A 24,987-nucleotide genomic window follows, 5' to 3' on the forward strand; every position below is an offset into this window, starting at 1 on the left:
TTTTCTTAAAAAGGTATACAAAGTTTTTTCTTCACGTATTAATATATAGATGAGAAGAGACCTATTATGAGCATTATGAGAAGAGACAGACCTATTTTTTTATTGCATGGATGAGTGGACGAGCTCACTGCCCACTTGGTGTTAAGTGGCTACTGGAGCCCATAGACATCGACAACGTAAATGCTGCCACCCACCTTGAGATATGAGTTCTAAGGTATCTGTACAGTACAACAGATGCCCCACCCTTCAAACCGAAACGCATTACGGCTTCACGGCAGAAATAGGTAGGGTGGTTGGAACCTACCCGTGCGGATTATCATTAGTAAAAAATTCTAATTACTGTTACTATGGAAGATAATGATAATAATCGAGAGAATGACGCAATCATCAAAAACAAAATGGCGCCAGTCGGCGACACATATATGTATTATATTTTATACTAAGCGACAACTATTTTTCATCCACCGCTGGTTATATTACAGTATGTCTTCAACAAAGTTCAACACAGTACCTACGTCTGTATTATTGTGGTAATATGCTCATTAGAACGTCGAGTCCGGTCCTTATCCATTCAGTTAATATTTTTATATATTTTATGTATAATGATATTTGGTAATGTGGTGTGTGGGACGGTCACCTACCAGATGGACCGGAGTGAAAATCGCTGGGTCACGTTGGATGGCAACGGACCGGCACTGGACATCAATTGGAAAGGGCTCTCTTCAACAGTGGACAGACAGTGATATGATGCTATTTTAATATTTATCGTCAAACATTTAAATGTTAATTACATCGTCTCAAACTTTTTCGTCTGTGTGTTGCATGTCGCGTGACGGTCGGCCGCGGAGTAGGGATAAAGTGAAAGGCGCTCGTCAGAGCACTGCAGCCAAGGCCAATATGGCGGTGCCTATCGTTCGCAGCAACTGACCGTGTAGTGTATAGATTATTACTCATTTGTGCCAGTGCTCAACGCTATTTTGTTTGTTTTTGTCAGTGTTTAAAATAAATGTTGTTTGTCAGAGCTAAATGTCTATAAGGTAAAAAAAAGTTTCACTTTTACCGAGGATTCATAAAACCACACAATATAATTTTTTTAAATCTATATATTAATACGTGAAGCAAAAACTTTGTATCCCTTTTTAAGAAAATTGCGCGGACGGAGGAGGATGAAATTTTCCACACTTATGGAGAATACAGAGAAGAAGTGCACAATGCTAATATTTTTTAAAATAGATCCATAAAAGATACATTAAATCAATAAAGAAAACATTACACACACTACATACCATGTATTTGACGCACACACGCATACATACTATTTATTTTCAAACTTTTGTTCTTGACGTCTGTTGTCGAATTGAGAATAGAATATGGTTTGTCTTTGTTAATATTTTTATAGTGTAGTCTTGGCGAAATTTGTGATTATAGAAGTATAAAATACAATCATAATAGTGTACAAACTTACAATTCCAATTAATTATAGTCGAATTTCGACTACTGCGGGACCTCTAGTTAATATTAATTAGACAATTTGATGACAGTTGAATACGCGCTTCTAATCTTGTTAAGCAAAACGTCACGAAAGATGAGAAAGCAAAAAATTGATGCGTTAAAAAACTAAAACAAAAGCTGCCTGGAAACTAGATACTGTCAATGGATGGTGCTTCTCGATTTCACAAAAACAAAACTTCTGACCCGTACACAAGGCAAAAGCTCACCGACATAAGCGAGCTTAATGAGAGCTTTCGATCTTTTTTCGTCGGATTACGAAGGCCTGATGGATCATTGCGGTGGTCGGCGTCGATTAATTCGAATAAGATGCGTCAGGCACATATCAAGAGAATTCATGAGCTTTCTTTTCATGACTTATAATATAGAGAGCAGATTTAATGATTTAATCGACATGCTGTTGGATGTTTTTTTTTTTATTGCCCTTGTAAGCAGACGAGCATACGGTTCACCCGATGATGAGTGGTTACCGTCGCCCATGGACTTCAGCAATGCCAGGGGCAGAGCCAAGCCACTGCCTACCGTTATATTCTTGATGTGTGGGTAGATTGGTACCGCAGTATAGTATCACTGCTTATAAACGGCAGTTTGTAAAAGGTTTAAGACCTAAAGACATCTATATTATGTATCGATCCAGAGGAGGGAGTAACGTAAGACCCTCGTCTCCTCAAACGTGACATTTCCGACCCTCCCGATCCACTCACGGTGTTTTTAGCCAATCCAAACACCGGTCACCGTTCTCGTCGAATTCGAGGTCGCGATTACGATCCGATGGTAGATACAGCGAAGCGGTGCTCTAGCTAGGGCTAGTATTATCAACGTCAGGCTGAGTCACAAGGCCACTATTAGTAGGGTAAGGTTTGTTGTAAAATAATTACAATAAAATTTATCATGTAAAAGTTAAAGCAATTTCCGAATAGCCAAATAGCAACACTGTTGGTGTGAGCAATGGCAGTAGTGGGGACGGGACATAATAAAAAAGGCGGTAGTCTGAAAAAACGGGACAGAAAGCAGTGTATTCAGTTAAAGATTTGTACAATCAGAATTACAAATAAAGCAATACAGAATTAAGTGAACTACTGCAATCTGTGTGTTATTTCCTGACTGCTGGAAGCAGAGTTTTACAGTAGCCAAACACAGTTTGACCTTCACACGTTTTGTAGCTAATTCGTGGACGGAAGCTCTATCGATTTGACTCTATGTAATTTAGAGGTCCGTTCAGTTTCTTTCCAGAGTTTAACTATAATTATTACAGGTCGTATTTAGAACATAGCTAATATGGGTATGTACACACATTTTTTAGAGCCGCTATTTTAAGGTAATTATTGTTTTTATTTAATATTGTTACGCCGGTAAGAGTAACGCCATCTATCATCGAATAGCCGAGCGAATATCGAAGGATCTAGTAGCACCTAAAACGCTCGAGAAGTATAACGCCATCTATTGTCCGATAGCGGAAACACACATCGAAAGTACTCGACTTGTAAGGAATGTTCTCGACGATACTAGGGATGTCGTATCGACTATAAAAGCATTGCAAAAATAGCACGCAGTCAGTTAATAATCGGAACTATTCGAAGCGAAACAGCGAACGGATCACCTGAAGCGAAGCGGAAGAAGTTAATTAAGAATTTTGAAGTGTTCTGTGAGTATTCTAAGTGATAAATACAGTTTTAAGTTGTACTTTGGTGTAACATTTATTTATCCCGAAGCCCGGCGCGTAACACTATTCTGTCATATTTAACAGTACTATAATAAAATTAATAATTCGAATAGATTTTGTAAGAGAATTTCAAACAATATAAAGAACTAAATCAGCAAACAAGGCCATCGCAAGCGTTACGCAACAGTACGCCGCGTTCTTCAAAACGCCACGAACTTCTATAAGTTGTAATACGTGCGTATTCTACTATTGATCTTAGTTAAACTGGAAGCTGGTTATGAAATTGCTTGTTATGGGTATGTCTTACATTAAATACTCACTGGTAATTCGTACATAGATTAGGGAATATTGGTTTTCGTTGGAGGAGGTCAGGAGATATTCTTTCAAATCGAATCAAGTCGAAAAAAGGAAAAAAGTATATGTGTATTTATATGTACACAAATGTATTATAAGAATTGCTATTATTGGTTGCAAGAAATAAAAAGGTTTTAATTTTTATTATTTATTATAATATGTAATTTGTACATACAGCTCGACTTGAGTTTTTTTTTATTGCTGAGATGGACGGACGAGCCCACCTAGTGTTAAGTAGTTACTGGAGCCCATAGACACCTACAACGTAATAACGCCACCCACCGTCAGATATAAGTTCTAAGGTCTCAGTATAGTTGCAACGGCTGCCCCGCCCTTCAAACCGAAACGCATTACTGCTTCACGGCTGAAATAGGCGGGGTGGTGTTACCTACCCGTGCGGACTCACAAGAGGTCCTACCGGCTTTTTTACCTATTACCGGCTTACCTATTTTGATCGGCTTACGAGTTCACGGGGCTCATCCTCAGAGAATTTGTTAACTATCTGTAAGAACAGTGCTTCGCTGAATCTAACACGAGATGGAAATCACGACCCGCCGAGAAGATCCAGCGAGAAACTCATCCAACGAGTTGGGGTACAGAAAATACGATCGCATTAAAACGACACACCAAAAGCTGAGCCCACTAATGCATATTACGCTCCGTTTAATTGGAGATCTGTTATTATTGTTTTGGCTCGAGGTATGTTAACGTTTTCTATATTCGAGACAAACATATTTAGGATGAGCCCAGTTGTTGTAAATGAAAGCCGTTACTAACTCACACACTTGTATATTTACGGAGAATACAATAGGTACATACAGTTTTATTATAGCTATCTAAGTGGAACTGTGTTCGCTGTATCACCTGGACTGTCGTGCCAATATCCTTTTCCCACAAGCGTGGAATGGTGAAGATGACACCTTGCATTACGTAGCCAGGTAACAAACCACGTACGTTATTTACGTTATTAAGCATGTGTGTGTGACCATACACATTTTTATCCGCACGGGTAGGTACCACCGCCCTGCCTATTTCAGTCGTGAAGCAGTAATGCGTTTCGGTTTGAATGGCGGGGCAGCCGTTGGACTGTTAAGAAAAAGTAAGACCTTAGAACTCAAGTCTCAAGGCGGGTGGCGGCATTTACATTGTCGATGTCTACGGGCTTCGGTAACCACTTAACACCAGGTAGGCCGTGAGCTCTTCCACCCATGTGCACGATAAAAAAAAAAGTTGCGTTTGTAATGGCGGGCGAAAGTAAAGTCATTAAATCACTTATTATTTTTGCAATCCTTCATTGTTTTAGTAATTTAACCGAATTGTGAATAGTCAACACAACAGTCTATATATTTTACCGTTTTCTGAATTTCAATGCTCATCATGGACTACTGTGCTCATGAGTTCACGAATCAACAATCTTATTGATAAACCGGCCTACCGAGACGTTGAAGGCATAGAAAGGACTGCTTCTTTATTTACGACCTGGTAACGAGACCTTTTAGCCCAGTCTTATATTTTATTCTTATATTCTGTTATAATACCAAAAATGATATGAAGCTGAATGAGGTGAAGTTGAATAATTTGAGACTAAGCAATTGAGATGAAATTAAATGAAACGGAGATGAAATGGCAGAAATAAAATCTCAATAAGCTGGTGGCTATTTACCTGAGAACTTTTCGGTGGACTTTTTTGGAAGAATTGGAGAAACTACGTCCAGCGGTTTTGTTTACTTTTTCAAAGATGCTAAATCAACGTTATTATAAATTTAAATCAGACGAAGGACTGAATTAACAAAATAATACAATTTACACTTTACACCTCGTGTTCCCGCCAAAAAGTCCTCAAAGCCTACCTTTGGGAATCAAAATGCACGGCCATCAAAGGAGGCACGAGTATATTAATTAGCATCCGAATGAATTCTGGCCTAATAAAAAATGTCGCCAGTCACAGTAACCGGATATGCCAAGACGAATGCGCTCCCAGTATCCCTAGAAATCCCCCGGAGGCGGGTCGTGTCCACAAATTATTTATTCCGTAAGAAGTTTTCTTGTTTTTTTTTCCTTATTTGACATTTTCGTACACAATGGTAAATGTCAACGCGGCTGTGACAACATCGCATATAATTTTTGAAGAGAACGACAAGCTAAAGTGTATCTAAACAAACAGCCAAATACAAGGATTTGCTGTATGCTCTGCTATAGGTTAAATAAAAAGCTCTTACGATAACATCTCGGATTTATTACTGCATGGAATTCAATACTACTTCTCTTCTATAAAAAGAGGAGCTTACCTAACTAGCCCGTATAGATAAATGCTTACAAAACACCTACTCATCATAAAACCTCTTATAATGGCTTCATAAGAACATATTAGTTCAGTTCGGATTATATAATCAATCATAGAAGTGGGACGTTTACCTATTTTTCTCCACCATTTCCAGATCATTTAATGACGTGATAATGATTTATATATCGATGAATACCGGCGCATGCACGAAATAGTGTCACGTTCCACCTGAGCGTGCAAGCGAGAGCGCGGAACAAGCGATAGAGAGGCACGATCAGTCCAAGCGTTGGTTTGTGACAGAATTATTACTCTTCTCGCGTGACGTCAGAGCTAGCAGTTCAGCAACTAGAATACCCCTGACGTTATCACGTAAAATTATCGTAAACCGACTTTAAAGACAACCAATTAATTTTATAACCATTTTGTAGTAGTGTTAAATAAATTGTTTTTTAAAAAGATTTCGGCCTTTTCACTTCTTCTTCTCAGTTGGACACTCTTGTCAGAGTGGTTGTGGTTACGCTGACGCTGTATATGCAGAGGGACGCTCATGCTCCCGACGACCGACCTCCAGGCAATGCGCTTCCACGTCTGGTGGTTCGAAGCGTTTCGAGTACATTCGACCATAGTGGACTCAGTTGCCATCTTTATTAGGTCAGTCCAGCGGGTCGATGAGCGGCCGCGTGATCTCCTGCCTTCCACCCGGCCCTGGATCACCAGTCTCTCCATCGAGTGCTCTTTTCTGGAGATGTGACTAAAGAATTTTAAACACCCTCAGTTGCACAGTTGACGACAGTCGGTCTTTGATACCGAGTTCTTTGAGGATGGATGCATTGGTGCGGAATGCCATCCATGGGATCTTTAGGAGGCGTCTCCAGCACCAGCACCTAACAGATGTTGATGACTTAAATAGCCGCATTATCATCGCATATTTTGCGACTACGGAGCGAAACAGGAGTCGAACCCTTGAAGTTAAACTGTTTTAAGTGCCAACACAACCGAAGCTATCGATTGAGTGGTAAAATACTAGAGAATAATCAATATTTTTATTACTAACACCAGAATTCGATACCCAAATTAGAAGAGATAGACCTAAGACGAAATGGATGGATTGCGTGAAAGACGATTTGTGGAAGTGAAATGGTATGTGATAAGGGAGTGTGGAAGGAGAAAACATGTTGCACCGACCCCAGGTGAATGGGAGAAGGGCAGGAGAACGATGATGACCTGAATTCGATGCTCCAAATTAGGATATTGATCGATCGAAATTTTAAGTAGTCGGGGGTCACGCATCAATAATTCAGTGTAATTTATCTATGAACCGGCGGAGTGGATTGTATGTACATAAGCAGCACCATCAAAATTAATATTCGTTTATATTTCGTAATCAGTATGGCTCTATTTATTTCTATTTTATTTATTGGGTACAAACATTTTAAATACATCAGCAAAAAAAAATTACAAATCGCATATTCTTGGATCTTACACAAAATGCACACCACACAATTACAGGTACTGATTGCGTGCATTGGTAAAATAAGCGACTCTTTTTTTATTTTTTTTATTGTTTAGATAGGTGGACGAGCTCACAGGCACCACTCTACTCTGCCAATTTCTGCTGTGAAGCAGTAATGCGTTTTGGTTTGAAGAGTGGGGCAGCCGTTGTAACTACTATACTGAGATCTTAGAACTTATATCTCAAGGTGGGTGACGCATTTACGTTGTAGTTGTCCATGGGCTCCACTAACCACTTAACACCAGGTGGGCTGTAAGCTCGTCCACCCATCTAAGCAATAAAAAAAGAAATAAAAAAATACTCGATATATATTTGCATTACTTATGTGTCTCGATTTTCAGTTTCTCTAAGCGTATATTCCAAAGCAAGTGAGTGCCCTTATCCAATCATGCCAATGTAAATAGAAGAAACAAGTATGTGACCTCGAGTCAAATACATTAACTACGACAGTACGCGGCGTACTACAAGCTCGTATTAATACGACTTCTCATTTTCATACGACGCTCACTTCGGATGTACCTACTTAAAAACATTCATAGCTGTTTTTATAGCTTAGACGGCTATACGAATTCCTTAGAGACCTTGAAAGCCTATCTAACTTGCCTTGAGGTCTATGTCTAAATTGTATAGTAAGTAATTTTTTTGTGTATTTAATTTTATTAAACGATGTTATTCCTTCATCGTGGATATGAGTCAAGTGTGTATTTCATTAGAAAAATTGGTTTCTGCCTGCGGGATTCGAACACTTGCAAAGTCGTATCGCTCGATACAAATGCACCAGCCGTCTTAACCTTTAGGCCATGTTGACTTCAAATGAGTATCAGAGTTTCGATTCGTGGGCATATAGTAGGTTAAATGTTTTTTAATTTTTTTTTATTGCTTAGATGGACGGACGAGCTCACAGCCCACCTGATGTTAAGTGGTTACTGGAGCCCATAGACATCTACAACGTAAGTGCGCCACCCATCTCGAGATATAAGTTTTAAGGTCTCAGTATAGTTACGACGGCTACCCCACCCTTCGAACCGAAACGCATTACTGCTTCACGGCGGAAAAAGGCGGGGTGGTGGTACCTACCCGTGCGGACTCCCAAGAGGTCCTACCACCAGTGTATGCTAGAGGACATTATGAGCCGGGGCGATTAAAATATTCGTCTCATTTCAGTCACAAAGCCATCGTACTTCGCTTGCATTACTTGCTTTATTTTTTGTATCTCTAAACTTAAAACTTTTTTCTATTGTATACAATTATTTTTTACTGTAGTCAAGATATCGCACATCCGCCGTGATGTCATACCATTAATAGGTACCTAGTTTTCCAATTACAGAGCATAATGCGACTCAGTGGCGCACAATGCCGAATTATGCTGAAGCTTAATTGGAACGTGAATTAGTTTTCAAATGCATCAGCAGAGTGCGCTAAGTTAGCACAGTTTTAATTAACATTGATTATTTCTAAGAAACTACGACGAAACGAAAGCCTTACAATTTTTTTCAACATTAAATAATATTACTAACGATAATATAAACAAAATTTCGATCAATGCCAACTTAAAGAAAAAACACTTGTCAATTTTCTGTCGCTGAGTCGGTATCGATTGCGAGTATCACGCGAGAGCAGTACTTCTGAGAGTGCTCGATTGTGCGAAGCGTTGCTGTAGTTGGAACATTCAACGTTGAGCATTATGCCGCATAATGCGCTCTTGTGCTGTAATTGGAAAACTACCATAGATAGTATGTCATTGATATGGTTTCAATTTATTACACTTTGAAATTCCTTGATTGCGGAAGCCATTCATGAACGCTAGTAAGTTCGTTTTATTTAGTTGCTTAGATGAGTAGACGATCTCACGGCCCACCTGGTGTTAAGTGGTTACCGGAGCCTATAGACATTTATGACGTAAATGCCGCCACGCACCTTGAGATATAAGTTCTAAGGTCTCAGTATAGTTACAACGGCTGCCCCACCCTTCAAACCGAAACGAATTACTGCTTCACGGCAGAAATAGGCAGGGTGGTGGTACCTACCCATGCGGATTCACAACACGTCCTACCATCAGTAACCAGTTGTTTGTATTCAGACAGCGATTCTACAAACCGGTTCATTAAAAGAGGACATCCAAATTGTATACTTATAATTAACCATGAAATCGTTGGCTACTAGAGAATATTAAATTAGAATCTATACATCTGTAAATATTGCTCAGGTGGAAGAAGTGAGGAGGTAAGCAACTTGTTTATATTTTAAATGTAATGCGACTAGTAGTAGACTAGTGTACTGTCTCTTGAAGTTGTATTTACTTAATTAAGCCGCCAGATAGTTTTTACGGACAAAGTTAGGTCGCCTGGAGACGAATAAAGCTGCATGTGTCTGTGTCCTGAGTGATGACATTCTTTGCTCCTAATATTTCTCCGTAGGCTCTACCGTGACTGGTTTGTGATGAGCGTCATGGGTTCTAGAGTCAAAGCCAAATTATAAACATGAAGAGCATCTCCTCAAGCATCTTATGACGAAGAGCATGTCGTAGCGCTCAGAATACATCCAGGTATTTCCTCATTCATTCAGTATCAGTCCATCCCAGTTCATGAAAACGCGTTTTGCATGAGAGTTTCGGGTAGTGGAGAATTTGCTTCGATAGCAGACAGTACCATCATCTCAAACACTCCTCAGAGCACTCATCTGCTATTAGAAATTATGGTTCAGAAAACAAAAACACAATCTCTTAGTCAGTCAAGAAGTTCCAAGCGGATCCGAGGACATGTGAACAGCTGTTGCACGAGCGAGGTTTTATCTCTTAAGCTTTTTACAGCTACATTGTAAAAAATAAGGTGTTCACTAAAGAGTATTTAATAATTTTTTTGAAGTAATAAGCAAAGCATACTGCTTATCTATGTTGGCAAGTGGTTTCCATCTCTCATAGACGTCAGTAATAGCAGTAATCGCTTAGCGCTTAGTAGTCTTAGTGGTGGTAGGCCGTGGCCTAAAGGATAAGACGTCCGCTGCGTTCGTGTTGAGCGATGCACGGGGTGTTCGAATCCCAGGCGGGTACCAATTTTTCTAATGAAATACGTACTCAACAAATGTTCACGATTGACTTCTATGGTGAAGGAATAACATCGTGTAATAAAAATCAAATCGGCAAGCTTTTATTTGCGTAATTACTGGTGGTAGGAACTCCTGTGAGTCTGCACGGGTAGGTACCACCGCCCTGCCTATTTTTGCCGTGAAGTAGTAATCCGTTTTGGTTTGAAGGGTGGGGCAGCCGCTGTAACTATACTTGAGACCTTAGAACTTATATCTCAAGGTGGGTAGCGCGTTTACGTTTTAGATGTCTATGGTCTCCAGTAAACACAGTAAAACACCAAGTGGACTGTGAGCTCCTCTACCTATCTAAGCAATAAATAAAAAGTACCCTGGAAGGAAGTTTACGGCAAAGCCGGATCGTTGTTAGCAGAAATGATCTCTTAAAACGCCTTTTGTATGAACGCAGCGGTTGGCAAACTATTGAGGAGTTCTTATCCAGGAGTCGAAGGTGTAAAAGTAAAATAGATATTGATGGATCATCTGGGACAATTCTGCAGAGCACTCTCCATGGAACATTCGCTGCAGAACACAGATAGAACCGAAGTTCCAGCGGTTCTAAACGCCCCATCTGGTATGCCGCGATTGGACATGAAAAGGCACATCTTGGCGTGTCTCGTTAAGACCATACCGTGGGATTTAAGCTTCAGGGTTCATTGAAGACTCCTTAGTTCTATTTTACACATGGCCCGGTAAAACTGGAAAAGCCTCCGGGCCACCAGTAATCTCTCAAACATAAAAAAGTTCTATCTTACATGTAAGCTGTTGAAGTTTACTGAAAAGAAAACTATCGTAAAACAGGCAATTCTGTTGATCTCCTCAAGGCCTCTGGACATGCTTCGATATCTAACATGAATGTTTTAATAAAAATGAAATTTAACAATTTTCTATCGAATTTTCTGCGTCTCAATATATTTTTAATATCCCGCCCTGCGAAATTCGTAGTACGCAGCGTACTGCCACTTCGATTTATAAAGCGTATTGGTAAAGGTACGCCAGACAAGCAATCACTTAGAAATGTTAACGTTATTGCATTTTTACGAGCCTGTTGCAGAATTTATTGTTTTTCTTGGGGTTCAGTAGATAAAATACCAAAAAGAACAGAACCCTTTTTGTTCGTTCGGATTTTTAAGGACATTTTACGCGAATTGTTGATATTTGAATCTTAGTATACAAATCACGTGTGACGTTGTTTGTCCGCGATGGATACCTAAACTACTGAATCGATTTTAACCTTTTGTTTTTTTAAATATTGTTTTTGTTCCAACTTAGGGCATAGGATGGTTTTAATTTCGAATAATGGTCGCAGTATTTATTAATTATCAATAAAATGATTTCTTATGTTGATTATTGTTATTAATTGTAAGTTTCATAAGTCTTTTTTTTTTTATTGCTTAGATGGGTGGACGATCTCACAGCCCACCTGATGTTAAGTAGTTACTGGAGCTCATAGACATCTACAACGTAAATGGGCCACCCACCTTGAGATATAAGTTGTAAGGTCTCAGTATAGTTACAACGGCTGCCCCACCCTTCAAACCAAAACGCATTACTGCTTCACGGCAGACCTTTTTCCAATGCTTTGTAGTCGAAGCAAACTGTCCCTCCGCAATAAGGTAACTCTCTACAAAACTTGTATACGCCCCGTCATGACGTATGCAAGCGTAGTGTTCGCTCACGCAGCCCGCACCCACTTGAAATCCCTTCAGGTTATTCAATCAAAATTCTGCAGGATAGCCGTCGGAGCGCCATGGTTCCTTAGGAATGTGGATCTCCATGATGACCTGGAGCTCGACTTATTTAGTAAGTATCTACAGTCGGCATCGCTGCGCCATTTTGAGAAGGCGGCACGACATGAGAACCCTCTCATCGTAGCCGCTGGAAATTACATACCCGACCCAGTAGACCGAATGGTAAACCGTCGACGTCGCCCAAAGCACGTCATTACGGATCCTCCTGATCCATTAACGGTGCTCTTAGGCACCACAAGCACCGGTCACCGTCCTCGTCAAAACCGTCGCTTGCGACGAAGAGCTCGACGAGCGAATTAATCCACAGACAGAGCCCACTGAGTTTCTCGCCGGATCTTCTCAGTGGGTCGCGATTCCAATCCGGTGGTAGATTCTGCGAAGCACTGCTCATGCTAGGGTCAATGTTAGCAACACTCCGGTTTAAGCCCCGTGAGCTCACTTAGCTTGAGAGGCTATTTCAGCGTAACCTTAGATAGGAAAAAAAATTTCCTTATGATAGCTAGTATCGATATCTTAGATAGGAAAAAAAAACCTTTAGGCGACGATGACTTCTATTTGTGTCCCTCTTGTGATAATGGCATGATAAAGTAAACTATATAGGCAGAATACTGGTACTTATCGGAGCACCATACAAAATTATCCTTCCAAGCTTCTAATGCTTGGTACAGACAAATATACCACCATTATCCAAATAGAAATGTTCGGCGTTAATAATTTCCATCATTCCGGGCCTTGCAGCTTAATGGCCGCCCCGACGCTTCACATTCTGAACTTATAACGAGTTTACCTCAACTCTAGAGCAAAATCATCTCTATAATAACAACATAACTAATGAATTAATATTTCGAACACAAACACAAATAATTTGCATTGTGAACATCGGCCTGCAAACATTTTAATTGTGAACATTTATTATTCCATTTTTGAAAAACAAACAATCAATAATTTCAATAGAATTTTTCGTTACGTAAGTTTTCGAAAAAAATTACGTGTAAGTTCTAAATTTAAATTCATTTTCATTACAAACATTGATTTATTAAATAATAACGATTGTAAACATTTCAAATTATGTAAGTTTTCGAAAAAAATGACGTATAAGTTCTAAATTTAAATTCATTTTCATTACAAACATTGATTAATTAAATTTAATAATAACGATTGTAAACATTTCAAATTATGTAAGTTTTCGAAAAAAATTACATATAAGTTCAAATTCAAGTTTATTTTCATTACAAACACTGATTTATTAAATAATAACGATTGTAAACATTTCAAAACCGGGTACAGTTTTGATTGACCATAATCCAAAATTTATCATTTTGTAAACTAACATTAACTTACCTCTGTGCGTAATATTCGAAGAAGGCGACCAGTATTTCAATCGATCTTGTCATAGCTGCCCACATTTCGTGGGTCTTGCATTTTGAAGGTAACAGCGACGGTAAGCGAGACGGGCCCTCTGACATCAGAACTGACTCACGACCATCGCGATGGTGAACACTTGAGTCACTTTGAAAACGGACACTAACTTCAGAGTGTATGAGAATGCAATTCTATTTTTAAATTCAGTTTTATTACCGCTTAATATAAATAAATATGTAGGCAGTAGTCAGCTGACCTGTTGATTACCTTAAAGGGCTCAGCGTAGACTATACACGTCTGACATCTATACTAACATATAAATCTAAATTCTTGCCTAAAGGGACTTCTTTTAATAATATATTTTAGTTATTAAATTATTATTCTTATTATTTATTAATATTATTAATTTAGTATTTAATTAATTTATTTTCTTGTTATTAACGTAGCACATGTAATGTAATATCTTCATTCTCAATCTACAGTGGTTTTTACAGATGTTCCGTTATAACTACTGAACCGTGCATCCGATTGACTTGAAACTTGGCATCCATGTAGAAAAGGTACTTAATGGATAGGTTAATATTTATATGAGTGTTGGACCCCCTAATAATAATGACAATAAAATAATATTAATTTTAAATGCCCAGCGAAGCGGGCGAGTACGGCTAGTAATAAATAATATTATTATATAGTGAGAAAATATTTTAATTCGTAATTTTTCGGAAAAGTTCGTATTTATTGTGCTCTCAAATAACTTCAGTATCCATCTTAGAGCCGTAGGGGGTAAGTCACACCAGCAGGCCAAAATATATATATAGAGTGGTAATACGCAATTCAAATATTCGCTATAGTTTTCAGATTACTTGTTGGTTGTATATTGTATATTTTTGCATATTTATATATTGAACCAAGTCTTTTCAGTAAAATTGTATGTATATTCTACCTCGCGGGTCCTGTCAAATACCAATATATGAGATTAACATTGGATGTGTTTATACAACAAGCACAACCGGTATCAAGTTAATGTTTCTTTTTGGTCTATGCGTGTTTGTCTGTTCGCACGTTTGATGTTATTATCTGTTGGCACGTTTGAGATGGTTTTTGTTATGGTACCATCGACTTAAGACGCGCGCGTGAGTAGCTTCAACTAATGTTTTCGCTTCGAGTGAAATCATTCATTCCAAGCACCGTTCTTGTCGAATCCGTCGAATGCGATGAATGGTTCGTCGTGAAAATGAAGTCATTGAGTTTCTAGTCGGATTTTCTCAGTAGGTCGCGATTCAGATTCGATAGTAGATTCGGCGAAGCACTGCTCTTGCTAGGGCTAGTGTTAGCAGAGTCTCCCAGGCTGAGCCAAGCGAGCTCGCCTACACGTTCGGTGAAGCTAGCATAAGCCCTCGAAGCTACTAGCAATAGCCAGATAAAAAAGACGAATTCGCCTCTCATCAGTTTACCACAAAATGCTAACTCAAAATAGGAAATTCGGAGAAGAGACTGAAAAAAAATAGCCTCACATTTTGCATTAACATGTTTTCCGAGGACAATTTATTGCCGCATCGAATGAACCATGAATATATTTTGCTTTGCCGAAATTTCCTAGATAAATATGATGTATTGTGTATGTTTTTTTTCCGGTTTAGCTTGCCTTTCTAATGAACGCATTTCGACAATATAGCGTATAGTCGGTAGGCAGCGGCTTGGCTCTGCCCCTGGCATTGCTGAAGTCCATGGGCGACGGTAACCACTCACCATCAGGTGGGCCGTATGCTCGTCTGCCTAAAAGGACAATAAAAATAAAAACCAAAATCTGTCATGTTCAAAAACTCTATTTTGAATTAACGAATCAAAAAGTTTTCGTATATAATTTTATATGAATGCGAATTTTTAAGAACTACATCAAATGAAAGCTATAGATAAATATTAAAGCTATATATAGACGCATAACAGTTTTTTTTATACGGTAGGTATAGGGCTGTGAACTATACGAAAAGGTCAAAAAGTAAAATTCTCAAAAAGTGCACATAGCAGATTTTGGTTTGACAACGACGGTATGGTCGATATAGTCGACTTATGGTGGAAGATATGTCACTCATTAGTGGTCATGTGAACGATCCAGAGGTCGGAGCCGAAAAATATGGAGTCAGAGCATCTGGACATGAGACTGAGCCACGCACTTCACTGAGCCACTAACTAAGAGAGATTGATTTAGCGGGGGGGTTACGACCCTCAGTAATGAGGAGAACCAAGCAAGGATGAGGAACACCACGAAATGCCTTAATAGGCCATTTTTATTTTTCCACGGACATCATTTTTTTAGTTAATCTTTGAACGTATTAACAAAGCAAAGTAAAATATGACGTCATTTCAACGGGTACGCCAGGTATCCGTTTTAAATCCTCAAAGGAGCATATAGACATCACTAAGTGCACGCGAGAAGCAACCTTGCGACCTCTAAACAAAGTCTGAACTTGTTTGAAGTGAAATCGAAACGCATGAGCGCTTCATGACAGAAATGAGCAGAACTTTGATACTTATTAATATTCTCTGATAGCAAATTCTGGTGTACTGATATACTGGTGAAATACTCTAGGAAAGCTGCTGCCAAACCTCCTAAAGCTCCTATAGTTACCTTCTGCTAGACCCACTCGAAAGATGGTTTGACTATCCTCAAATTCTAAAATGTTAACATTTTTGCGTTTAAAAACAGTTTAAAGCTACAGTTCCAAGCTTAGCGACAGCAGCGACGCAACTTAAATCGACCTACGGAAAATAAATCATACGAAAATGCTACCGAAGTGTTTTATGTCAATTATATTGTCAAATTAAAAAAGTTCCGAATAGCTACTTAAGTTTAAGGTGATTCCGCAAAACACACTGGATCAATGACAACTAATTTGACAGGTGTAGCTTTGGCAAGATGGCCGTTAACAACTGTCAAAATTCGGAAGTCCGTTTTGGAAGACCCCTTATAAAAGTCCTCTCAAAATTCGGTTAGAAGACAATCATAGAGGGGGAGAAATAATTAGAAAAGCCGAAGGTTTGAAACATACTCAATGTCAAAATGTCAAAAACGTGAAAAGGATAAGGACATTCGCGTTTTGTAAACACGAGACGCAAAATAAGGGACTTACTTAGAGCTATATGAAAAGTAACTAAAAGACGAGAAGCACACTAAATCTAGAAAAATTTTAAGGGAAAAAAGAAAAGATAAAGGCCTTTAAAATTAAAATAAACTTGTGACTTTGTAAGATACCTTATTTGTCGTGTTTCTTTATTTATCATAGATATACAAAAGTGTGTAGCGCCGAGTGACTTAGCGTGAACTGCGAAAAGAATCGCAATCATCATAGATTTTGGGTACCAAACAAACAATTTTCTGACACTTCAACACCCTATTGGTCTTTTATTACAATGACTTGTCTTCTGCCTACCTCCTCTAGCCTCACCGTCTCCAAATAAATTGAGTAGCCTATCGGCACCTTGGTCCGGGTAATCATCGTATAAGCTGTTCATTCTTGACCTTACTAAGACATCACACTCCCAATGTATGTGAAGCATAGTTTCCGCCCTATCATTGCAATCAGCTGGCAGCCTCATCAGCCAAGTTCCTCTTACGTGAGTGTTCTCCAATACAGAAACGCCCTATGACATCACCAGATCTTCTACGAAAACTTTCAAACTTTGTCTGCATCTATCTCACTCAGGACGCACCGGACTTTACGACCTACTAACACAATGCAAGTTCAAACTGCCATATGAGTTCATGACTGACATTACCCGACCACAGGAAAAATCACGGAGAGCTATTGATAATTGTTATTAAGAGCACTAAGTAATGTCTATTTTTCATCTCTTACCTAATCATTGGTAGCTAAGGGGCTATTTCAGCTACGCACTGTCTGGCAGATGAGTTCACGAGTCTCCATCTGGTAATATTGATCTTAGCTGAATTTATCAGCGGATCGGAATCGCGACCTACTGAGAAGATCCGGTAGCTCAGTGGGATTGATTCTATGGGCTAGGTTGCGCATCAAACTCTTCATTGGACGAGTTCGACGAGAAAGCTGACCGCCGCTTGGAGGGCTTAAAAGCCCCAAAAGTTGATCGAGAGGATCCTTTAGGACATATTTAGGGTGACAGTGGTTTGGCGTTTCCTGCCTGGGTTGGAGATATAATTCGGGTTGGCCACGATAACAGGGTTATAAAGCCGCCCCGTTTTCTCGAAGCGATTAAATATCATTAAACAGGTACCATCGCAGTCTGCTGTCGTACACTTCGGAATCGCACCTTAAGCCATTAATTTCAAGCAATATAATTACATTTCATATTACCTATGAGATTTAATTAATGGGACTCGGTCACGAATGAGCCTTATTTTTAGCGTGATACCTTAAAATTACGAGGCCATCCATTTGCAATTGACTTAGTAAGGTACACTTAAAGTAATTTCGGTTTTCTAGTGTCGTAAACAATTAAAACAATTTTTACGGTTTACGTAGGTACGTACCTATGCGACCATGGGAACTGTAATGTATCCGAAACATTGAAGCTATTATAATTTTGCCACGTACCATCCGGCCTCCGATATACCACAGTATGAGCTCCCCTCCACGGTGTTTCCCGATTGCTATGACATGTCCTTCTTCAAACGAGGCTTGTGGAGAGTATTAAGCGGTAGGCAGCGGCTTGGCTCTGCCCCTGGCATTGCTGAAGTCAATGGGCGATGGTAACCACTCACCATCAGGTGGGCCGTATGCTCGTCTGCCTACAAGGGCAATAAAAGAAAATAAAAGAAAATCATAATTAATGACCTTGAAAAAACGTCTGATTTAACTGTAAGAGTGCTTTTAATTGTAAAATCGTCTCGGGAAATTGAACAGTCCTGTATACGCTGTGATGCCCGCGTGTTTCGTTGAACACAGCTTACAGTTCGTTTATCGATAAACAATAATATGCACTAGTGTTACTGCTTAAGGTTTGGAATGCTTTGAAAAATCAGCGCTGCAAGTGTGCCCTTTTTATCAACAGGTAAACTGAGTAGGTACCGCCATTTCCGATCGTCGATAGACGCGAACAAATGAAAATCGAATGAAAAAAAAAACATATTCAATCCGAAATACAAAAACTGCCTTTTAATTTTTAATATAGATAATAATCGACTTATAATAATATTGAAATACGCTAATACCTCGTGTTTTATTTTCGGAGCTTCTAGATTTTACGCGAATTCAACTCTGTTGTTGTTTGGTTATTAATATGTATTTTTTTTTGTGAATTCAATTAGTTATACAATATTTTTTTTGATTCGCTTAACCCGAAGCGCGCGCGTATACCGCTGCGTACCGGCACTAACTGAAGATGGTCTGTAGCTTTGCGCAGGTTCGCTGCAAAATTGTCTAGTTTATAACCAGTTTCAGAAGCCCTACCCTCGCCCTCTCGTCACCTACTCCATTGGACCACTAAAACGCGATGTCGCTTAACACGGGAGCTCGACTAACAATGGCTTATCCCCTTACGGAATACGGATAAAAAGGTTCGTGTTCGCAATCAAAGAATCCACAGTTGGTTTTATCGGAGACCTTTCGCATTTTCATAACGTCATGTTTTTATTTGGGGTTTTCCGATAGAATGCTATTCTATTTTCTCATTTATATTTCATTGTAAGCATTGAGGTATTAATTCTCTTGTCGTGGCCGCCGGTAACTACATACCCGATCCTGCGGACCGATTGGTAAACAGTCGACTTCACCCTAAACACGTCATTTCGGATCCTCCCGATCCACTAACGGTGCTTTTAGGTACCTCAAGCACCGGTCATCGTTCTCGTAAATTAACCCACAGACACAGCCCACTGAGTTTATCGCCGGATCTTCTCAGTGGGTCGCGTTTCCGATACGGTGGTAGATTCTGCGAAGCACTGTTTTTGCTAGGGCCAGTGTTAGCAACGTCCTCAGGTTAGATAGAGGCCGTAAGCTCACCTACATGCTAGGGTAACACTGAAATAGTCTCTCAAGGCTATTATTAGTTGAAACAAATTGAGAGTATGAAGAAGATGAGTTATTAGTTGAAACAAAAAAAATCAGCGGTGTCAAGGGACACCCGGATGGAACGAAGTTCCTTTCGATTAATTAGTGAAGGAATTGTAATTTTTTTTTAAAGTTATAATAATAAAGTACGGCATTATGAAGAAGAAAAAAACAATACTATGAACTAAATTACTATTGTTGAAACGCTATCTCGAGAAACTGTACTCATTACGCGGACCAATCGGATACGAGCAATGTCACGCGATGAGCGCCTACACGTTGATTGGTCAGAATGACGGATCTAAAAAGTGTTGTGACAACTTTTCGTAAGAATTTTTTCCGTCTAGCCCCCTTTCACAACGCGCGATAAGGAACTTCGTTCCAAAATGTCTACTGACGTTGATGACTTAACATATTGATTCAGACGTCGATAACTTGTTCAAATCTTTAAGGATTGCCTAAAATAAATTTGTTTAAAGTTTTGTTAATGGCACTTATCTTGAAAATGTCGTTAGCGAGATTCAGGCATCTGTCAAATATCTTGTGTTCTATTATAGCTACCCGCTATATCCATGCGTAATATTTTTTATTGCCCTAGCAGGCAGACTAGCATACGGCTCACCTGATGGTGAGTGGTTACCGTCACCCATGGACTTCAGTAATGCCAGGGGCAGAGCCAAGTCGCTGCCTACCGCCAAGTACTTTCCACAAGCCTCGTTCGGAGAAGGACATGTCATAGCGCTCGGGAAACACCGTGGAGGGGAGCTCATTCCAAAGCCGGATGGTGCGTGGCAAAAAAGATCTCTGGAAACGCACTATGGATGAAAGTATTGGCTCCAGGTACTGTACAGATGAACTCTACTCCGGTGGCGGGCGGTGCGATGGTGAAAACGAGATGATGGTATCATCTAAAACAATTCCTCAGAGCACTCCCCGTGGAACATACGGTATAAAATACAGAGAGAACTGATATCCCCCCGCAGACCCGGAGGTTGCAAATCCAGTATCCATATTTCATTTATAATCACATTTATTCTAATCTATGTAATTTAATAGCTTTTCGGCCGCAGAGGAATATACTTTATGTCGTGTGGAAGCAGACTCGTACCCATCACAGAAGTAAAAGGTAACTTATATTATTTTCCAAGGCTCTAATAATTTCCATTCTTTATATCATCAAAACTACTCCAGTTGTCTTTACGTGAAAACATTAACAGACAAACATGGTTGATTATGTATTTAAAAATGTGTGTTTTTTTAGAATTAATTTTATAACTCAATTTTTTTTAATGCTTGTAATGTAACTATACTTGAGACCTTAGAACTTATATCTCAAGATGGGTGGCGCATTTACGTTGTAGATGTCTATGGGCTCCAGTAACCACTTAATACCAGGTGGACTGTGAGCTCGTCCACCCATATAAGCAATAAAAAAATGCTTACCAAGAAAAAAGGGATTATTCCTTTAAGAGCACTGTTAACACAAAAACAATGTTCTAGGGTCGGTCTTATCGCTAAAAGCGCTCTCTATCCGACATTAATTAAGAGAAAATAACCACTAGAGAGTATGTTTTGTATGAATTAAGAAATTTTATACAATATTGGTCAAGCAAATATGAACCTTCAGGAATAGAAAATAGATATGTACAAACATAAAAATACATTATGTCGGAGTATCACTGGGAATATCTTTTTTTTTAAATTGGCTGCAGCGCCTTAGTCATTGATTTTGCTAATGTCACAGTATACATAAAAATGACAGGTGCTTAAAGAAAAAATATATCGAAATACAAATAAATTTGTTAAACAGTTTTTCCATACGCGAATCTGTGATTTTAAGAACAGCACAAACAAATATTATGTTAGACTAACTACTTATACAGTTAACTATTAGAAGTCGTAGGCCGTCTTTTAGTCCGCATGGGTAGGTACGGTTACATCTGACCCTCAATAATAATGCAATCTATATATTAATACGTGAAGCAAAAACTTTGTATCCCTTTTTACGAAAATTGCGCGGACGGAGGAGTATGACATGTTCCACACTTATAGAGAATATAGAGAAGGAGTGCACAACGCTAATATTTTTTTTAAATAATGCATAAAGATACATCAAAACGATAAAGAAAACATTAGACACACTACAATGTTTTGACACACACACGCATGCAATATGCATGTTAATTGTCAATTGGTTTTAGTCTGTGGTCTAATTGAGAATAGGATAATATGTCTTTATTAATATTTGTCTAAAGTGTAGTCTTGGCGAAATCTGTGATTATAGAAATATAATAATAGTCTTTGACAATAGAACCCTAATAATGTTCAAACTTATAATTTCAATTAATTATAGTCGAATTTCGACTACTGCGGGACCACTAGTATATAACAATAGTGCATATTCCTGAAAACACTGAAAAACACATTGATGTAATAGAAACTATATGGAATGTTCGAATAACAAACAGTGGCATCGGGTAGCGTGCCGACAGATTCATATTCTATCCGGGTTAAAGTCAGTCGCGAACCAGATTTTACTGTCAAAGTCCGGGCGTTAATATCAACAGGCTTTGCAACGATTTCTCACGTCTATAGCATCGATTCTGAATGCAATTTCGTTCTCTATGTGAACGAACAAGAAACTCAGGGTTTGCTCATTTGCAAATGGTACTGTTACGCGCTGAGGGTTCGGGATAAATAAAATTTCACCAAAGTACAAATAACAACTGTGTTCAACATTTAGAACACTTAAAACACTCAACAAACACTTTAAAACTCTCAATTCGCTTCTTCCGCTTCGCTTCAGGTAATCCTTTCGCTGTTTCGCTTCGACTAGTTCCGATTACTGACTGACTGCGTGCCACCTCTACAACGCTTTTATAGCCAATACCTCATCCCCAGAATCATCGAGAATATTCCACAGATCTCTAGTAGTAGTTCCCGCTATCTGACAATAGATGGCGTTGTACTTCTCGAGTGTTCTAGGTTCTTCGATATTCGTTCGACTATTCGGCGATAGATGGCGTTACTCTTACCAGCGTAACAGTACGTATTAATTTTCTTCGGCTTCCGCGAGTTGGAGTTACAATTAAAAGTAATTTGAGGGATTAATCACGTGTATGTGATCGTGGAATACTGGAGATATTTTTAAATTTTTTATTGCTTAGTTGGGTGGACAAGCTCACAGCCCACCTGGTGTTAAGTGGTTACTGGAGCCCATAGACATCTACAACATAAATGCGCCAAGTTTTAAGGTCTCAGTATAGTTACAACGGCTGCCCCACCCTTCAAACCGAAACGCATTACTGTTTCACGGCTTCACGGCAGAAATAGGCAATAATATATCAAAAATGATTGAATTAATTTGAGAATAACATTCTATAGGTTTCGGTGTGTATGTATACAGCTTTGTGTTTATTCCCGTTAGTTTCAAGGCTGCAATAGTTGAGGTTTAATCAACAAACGCTATCGTAATAGCGGTTAATACGCGATAGACATTGGTACTCAAAGTTGACGGATATATTTAACATCGTATGGTCGGCGATACGGCAGAAATATAAAAAAAAAGTCCCTATCTACTAGCCTAAGTGGCTACTCCAGCTACGCGCGGATGGATAAGTGATCTAACAGGTTCAACCTGAGTTTGCTAACACTGGCCCTACCTAGCAAGAGCAGTGCTTCACCGAATCTACCACCGGATCGGAACCCACTGAGAAGATCCGGCGAGAATTTCAGTGGGCTGTGTCTATGGGTTAGTTCAATCGTGGTCTTTGTCGTAATTGACGAGTTCGACGAGGACGGTCACCGGTTCTTGAAGAGCTTAAAAATACCAAGGTTAGTACCTGCCCTGACTGTTCGCTCTAAAGCTAGTAATTATACCGTTGCAATTGATGTCTTAATCTGTCTCAAGGCGGGTGGCGATATTCATGTTGTCCTAATTGTATCCTATAACGTCTGCCCCACCCTTCATATTGGAATGGAAGATTATTTCTCGAAGGAAATAGAAAGCTTTGCGGTATCTATCCCGGACTGAGAATAAACATAATGATAAATGTTAATTGGTGATCACAGTATGTTAATACGGTACTCACACATCGCTGCCAGTCAATCTCTGTTGAGTTCCATAAAGAAATCTGATGTCATCCAGGGGAGAGATGAAGTGGCGCTGCTCTAGACCACACAGTGCCAAATGGTATCAAGTTCCGTTCTGTGTAAGTTCAGATCTAACGTAGTACAACAAAAATTGGAGCGTTAATTTGTTTTGGTGCATTTCTAGTGTCTTCTTCTTCTTTCTTTTGCATTACTCTCTGATGGTGAGTGGGATGTAGGGCTCGAATCAAATCGTTCCATTTACATAGGTCTTGGGCTGTCTGTTCTAACTCCTTCCACGTCATGTCCAAGAGGCCCAACTCCTGTTCCACCAAGCGACGCCAAGTTGTCCTGGGACGACCTCTCTTCCTTTTGCCAGACACTTTCCAGGTCAGTGCTGTCTTAGGTAGATATCGGTGCTCTGAGGAATTGTTTGAGATGATCCCCTTATATCCTTTTTATCATTGCACATCCCGCCATCGGAGCAGAGTTCATCCATATTATCTGGAACCGCTGCGTTCATCGACAGTGCGTTTTCAGAGGTCTTTTTTGCCATGCACCATCCGGCTATGGAATGAGCTCCCCTCCACGGTGTTTCACGAGCGCTATGACATGTCCTTCTTCAAACGAGGCTTGTGGAGAGTATTAAGGGGTAGGCAGTAGCTTGGCTCTACCCCTGACATTGCTAAAGTCCATGGGCGACGGTAACCACTCACGATCAGGTGGACCGTATGTTCGTGTGCCTACAAGGGCAATAAAAAAAAGAAAGATAGGTTTCCTTGGGCTGAAAGATTGGGTTTCCTTAAGATCAATCCAATGCCACTTCCGCGCCACATTTCTAGTACCGTGCATTTTTCACCGTCTACCACTTTCGGCTGCGAGTGTACAGGGCAGACAGTAGTAAGGAGGGGGGAGGGGGGGATAACAGTAGAGGCTCGATACGGCTTCGCAATGGTCTCGTGGAATCGCACCAAAAAAACTCAGACATTAAAGTTTTAAAGAGCTTTCTGGAAATCCCTAGCGTACACCGTGATCATTATGTAATTCGCTTTGTACGAAAACTTTTTCTTTGTAATAATTAACACGTGGCTGAAAGAGAGGTACAGGCAAGGACAGTTGTTTTAATATATTTCTCACTTAAAAAAAAAAGATTTTTCTTGGATTTTACGAAAAATTCACGTTCTTTTTACGTTATCAAACGTTCACTTCAAGCTCTTTCACGAGTTTGACTTGCAACCTAACCCATACATCAGCCCGCTGAGTTTCTCGGCGGATCTTCTCAGCGGGTAGCGATTCTGATTCGGCAGTGGATGCAAATCCCACTACTCCTGGCTGAGCCTGTGCTCGCCCACATG

General features: G+C 39.5%; 1 protein-coding gene across 7 annotated transcripts in view; it reads right to left on the minus strand.

Moving 5' to 3' along the window:
* LOC101742362 (synaptotagmin-7) overlaps positions 1 to 24,987 on the minus strand; it is a 419,529-nt gene that overhangs the window by 81,056 nt on the left and 313,486 nt on the right. The window contains exons 1-2 of one of the 7 annotated variants that reach the window (XM_021350948.3): positions 18,706 to 18,855; positions 13,497 to 13,664 (exon numbers count right to left, since the gene is read on the minus strand). The exons of 1 other annotated variant lie outside the window; for it this stretch is intronic. In XM_021350948.3, the coding sequence (XP_021206623.1) occupies positions 13,497 to 13,621 (125 nt within the window). In that variant the 5' untranslated portion in view covers positions 13,622 to 13,664; positions 18,706 to 18,855. Of the gene's footprint in view, positions 1 to 13,496; positions 13,785 to 18,705; positions 18,856 to 24,987 lie in introns of those variants that run through there. 5 more of the 7 variants (XM_021350947.3, XM_021350945.3, XM_021350946.3 and 2 more) reach the window with 5 other exon arrangements.

The sequence above is a fragment of the Bombyx mori genome, chromosome 23, assembly GCF_030269925.1.
Source record: "Bombyx mori chromosome 23, ASM3026992v2".
Classification (NCBI taxonomy): Eukaryota; Metazoa; Arthropoda; class Insecta; order Lepidoptera; family Bombycidae; genus Bombyx; species Bombyx mori.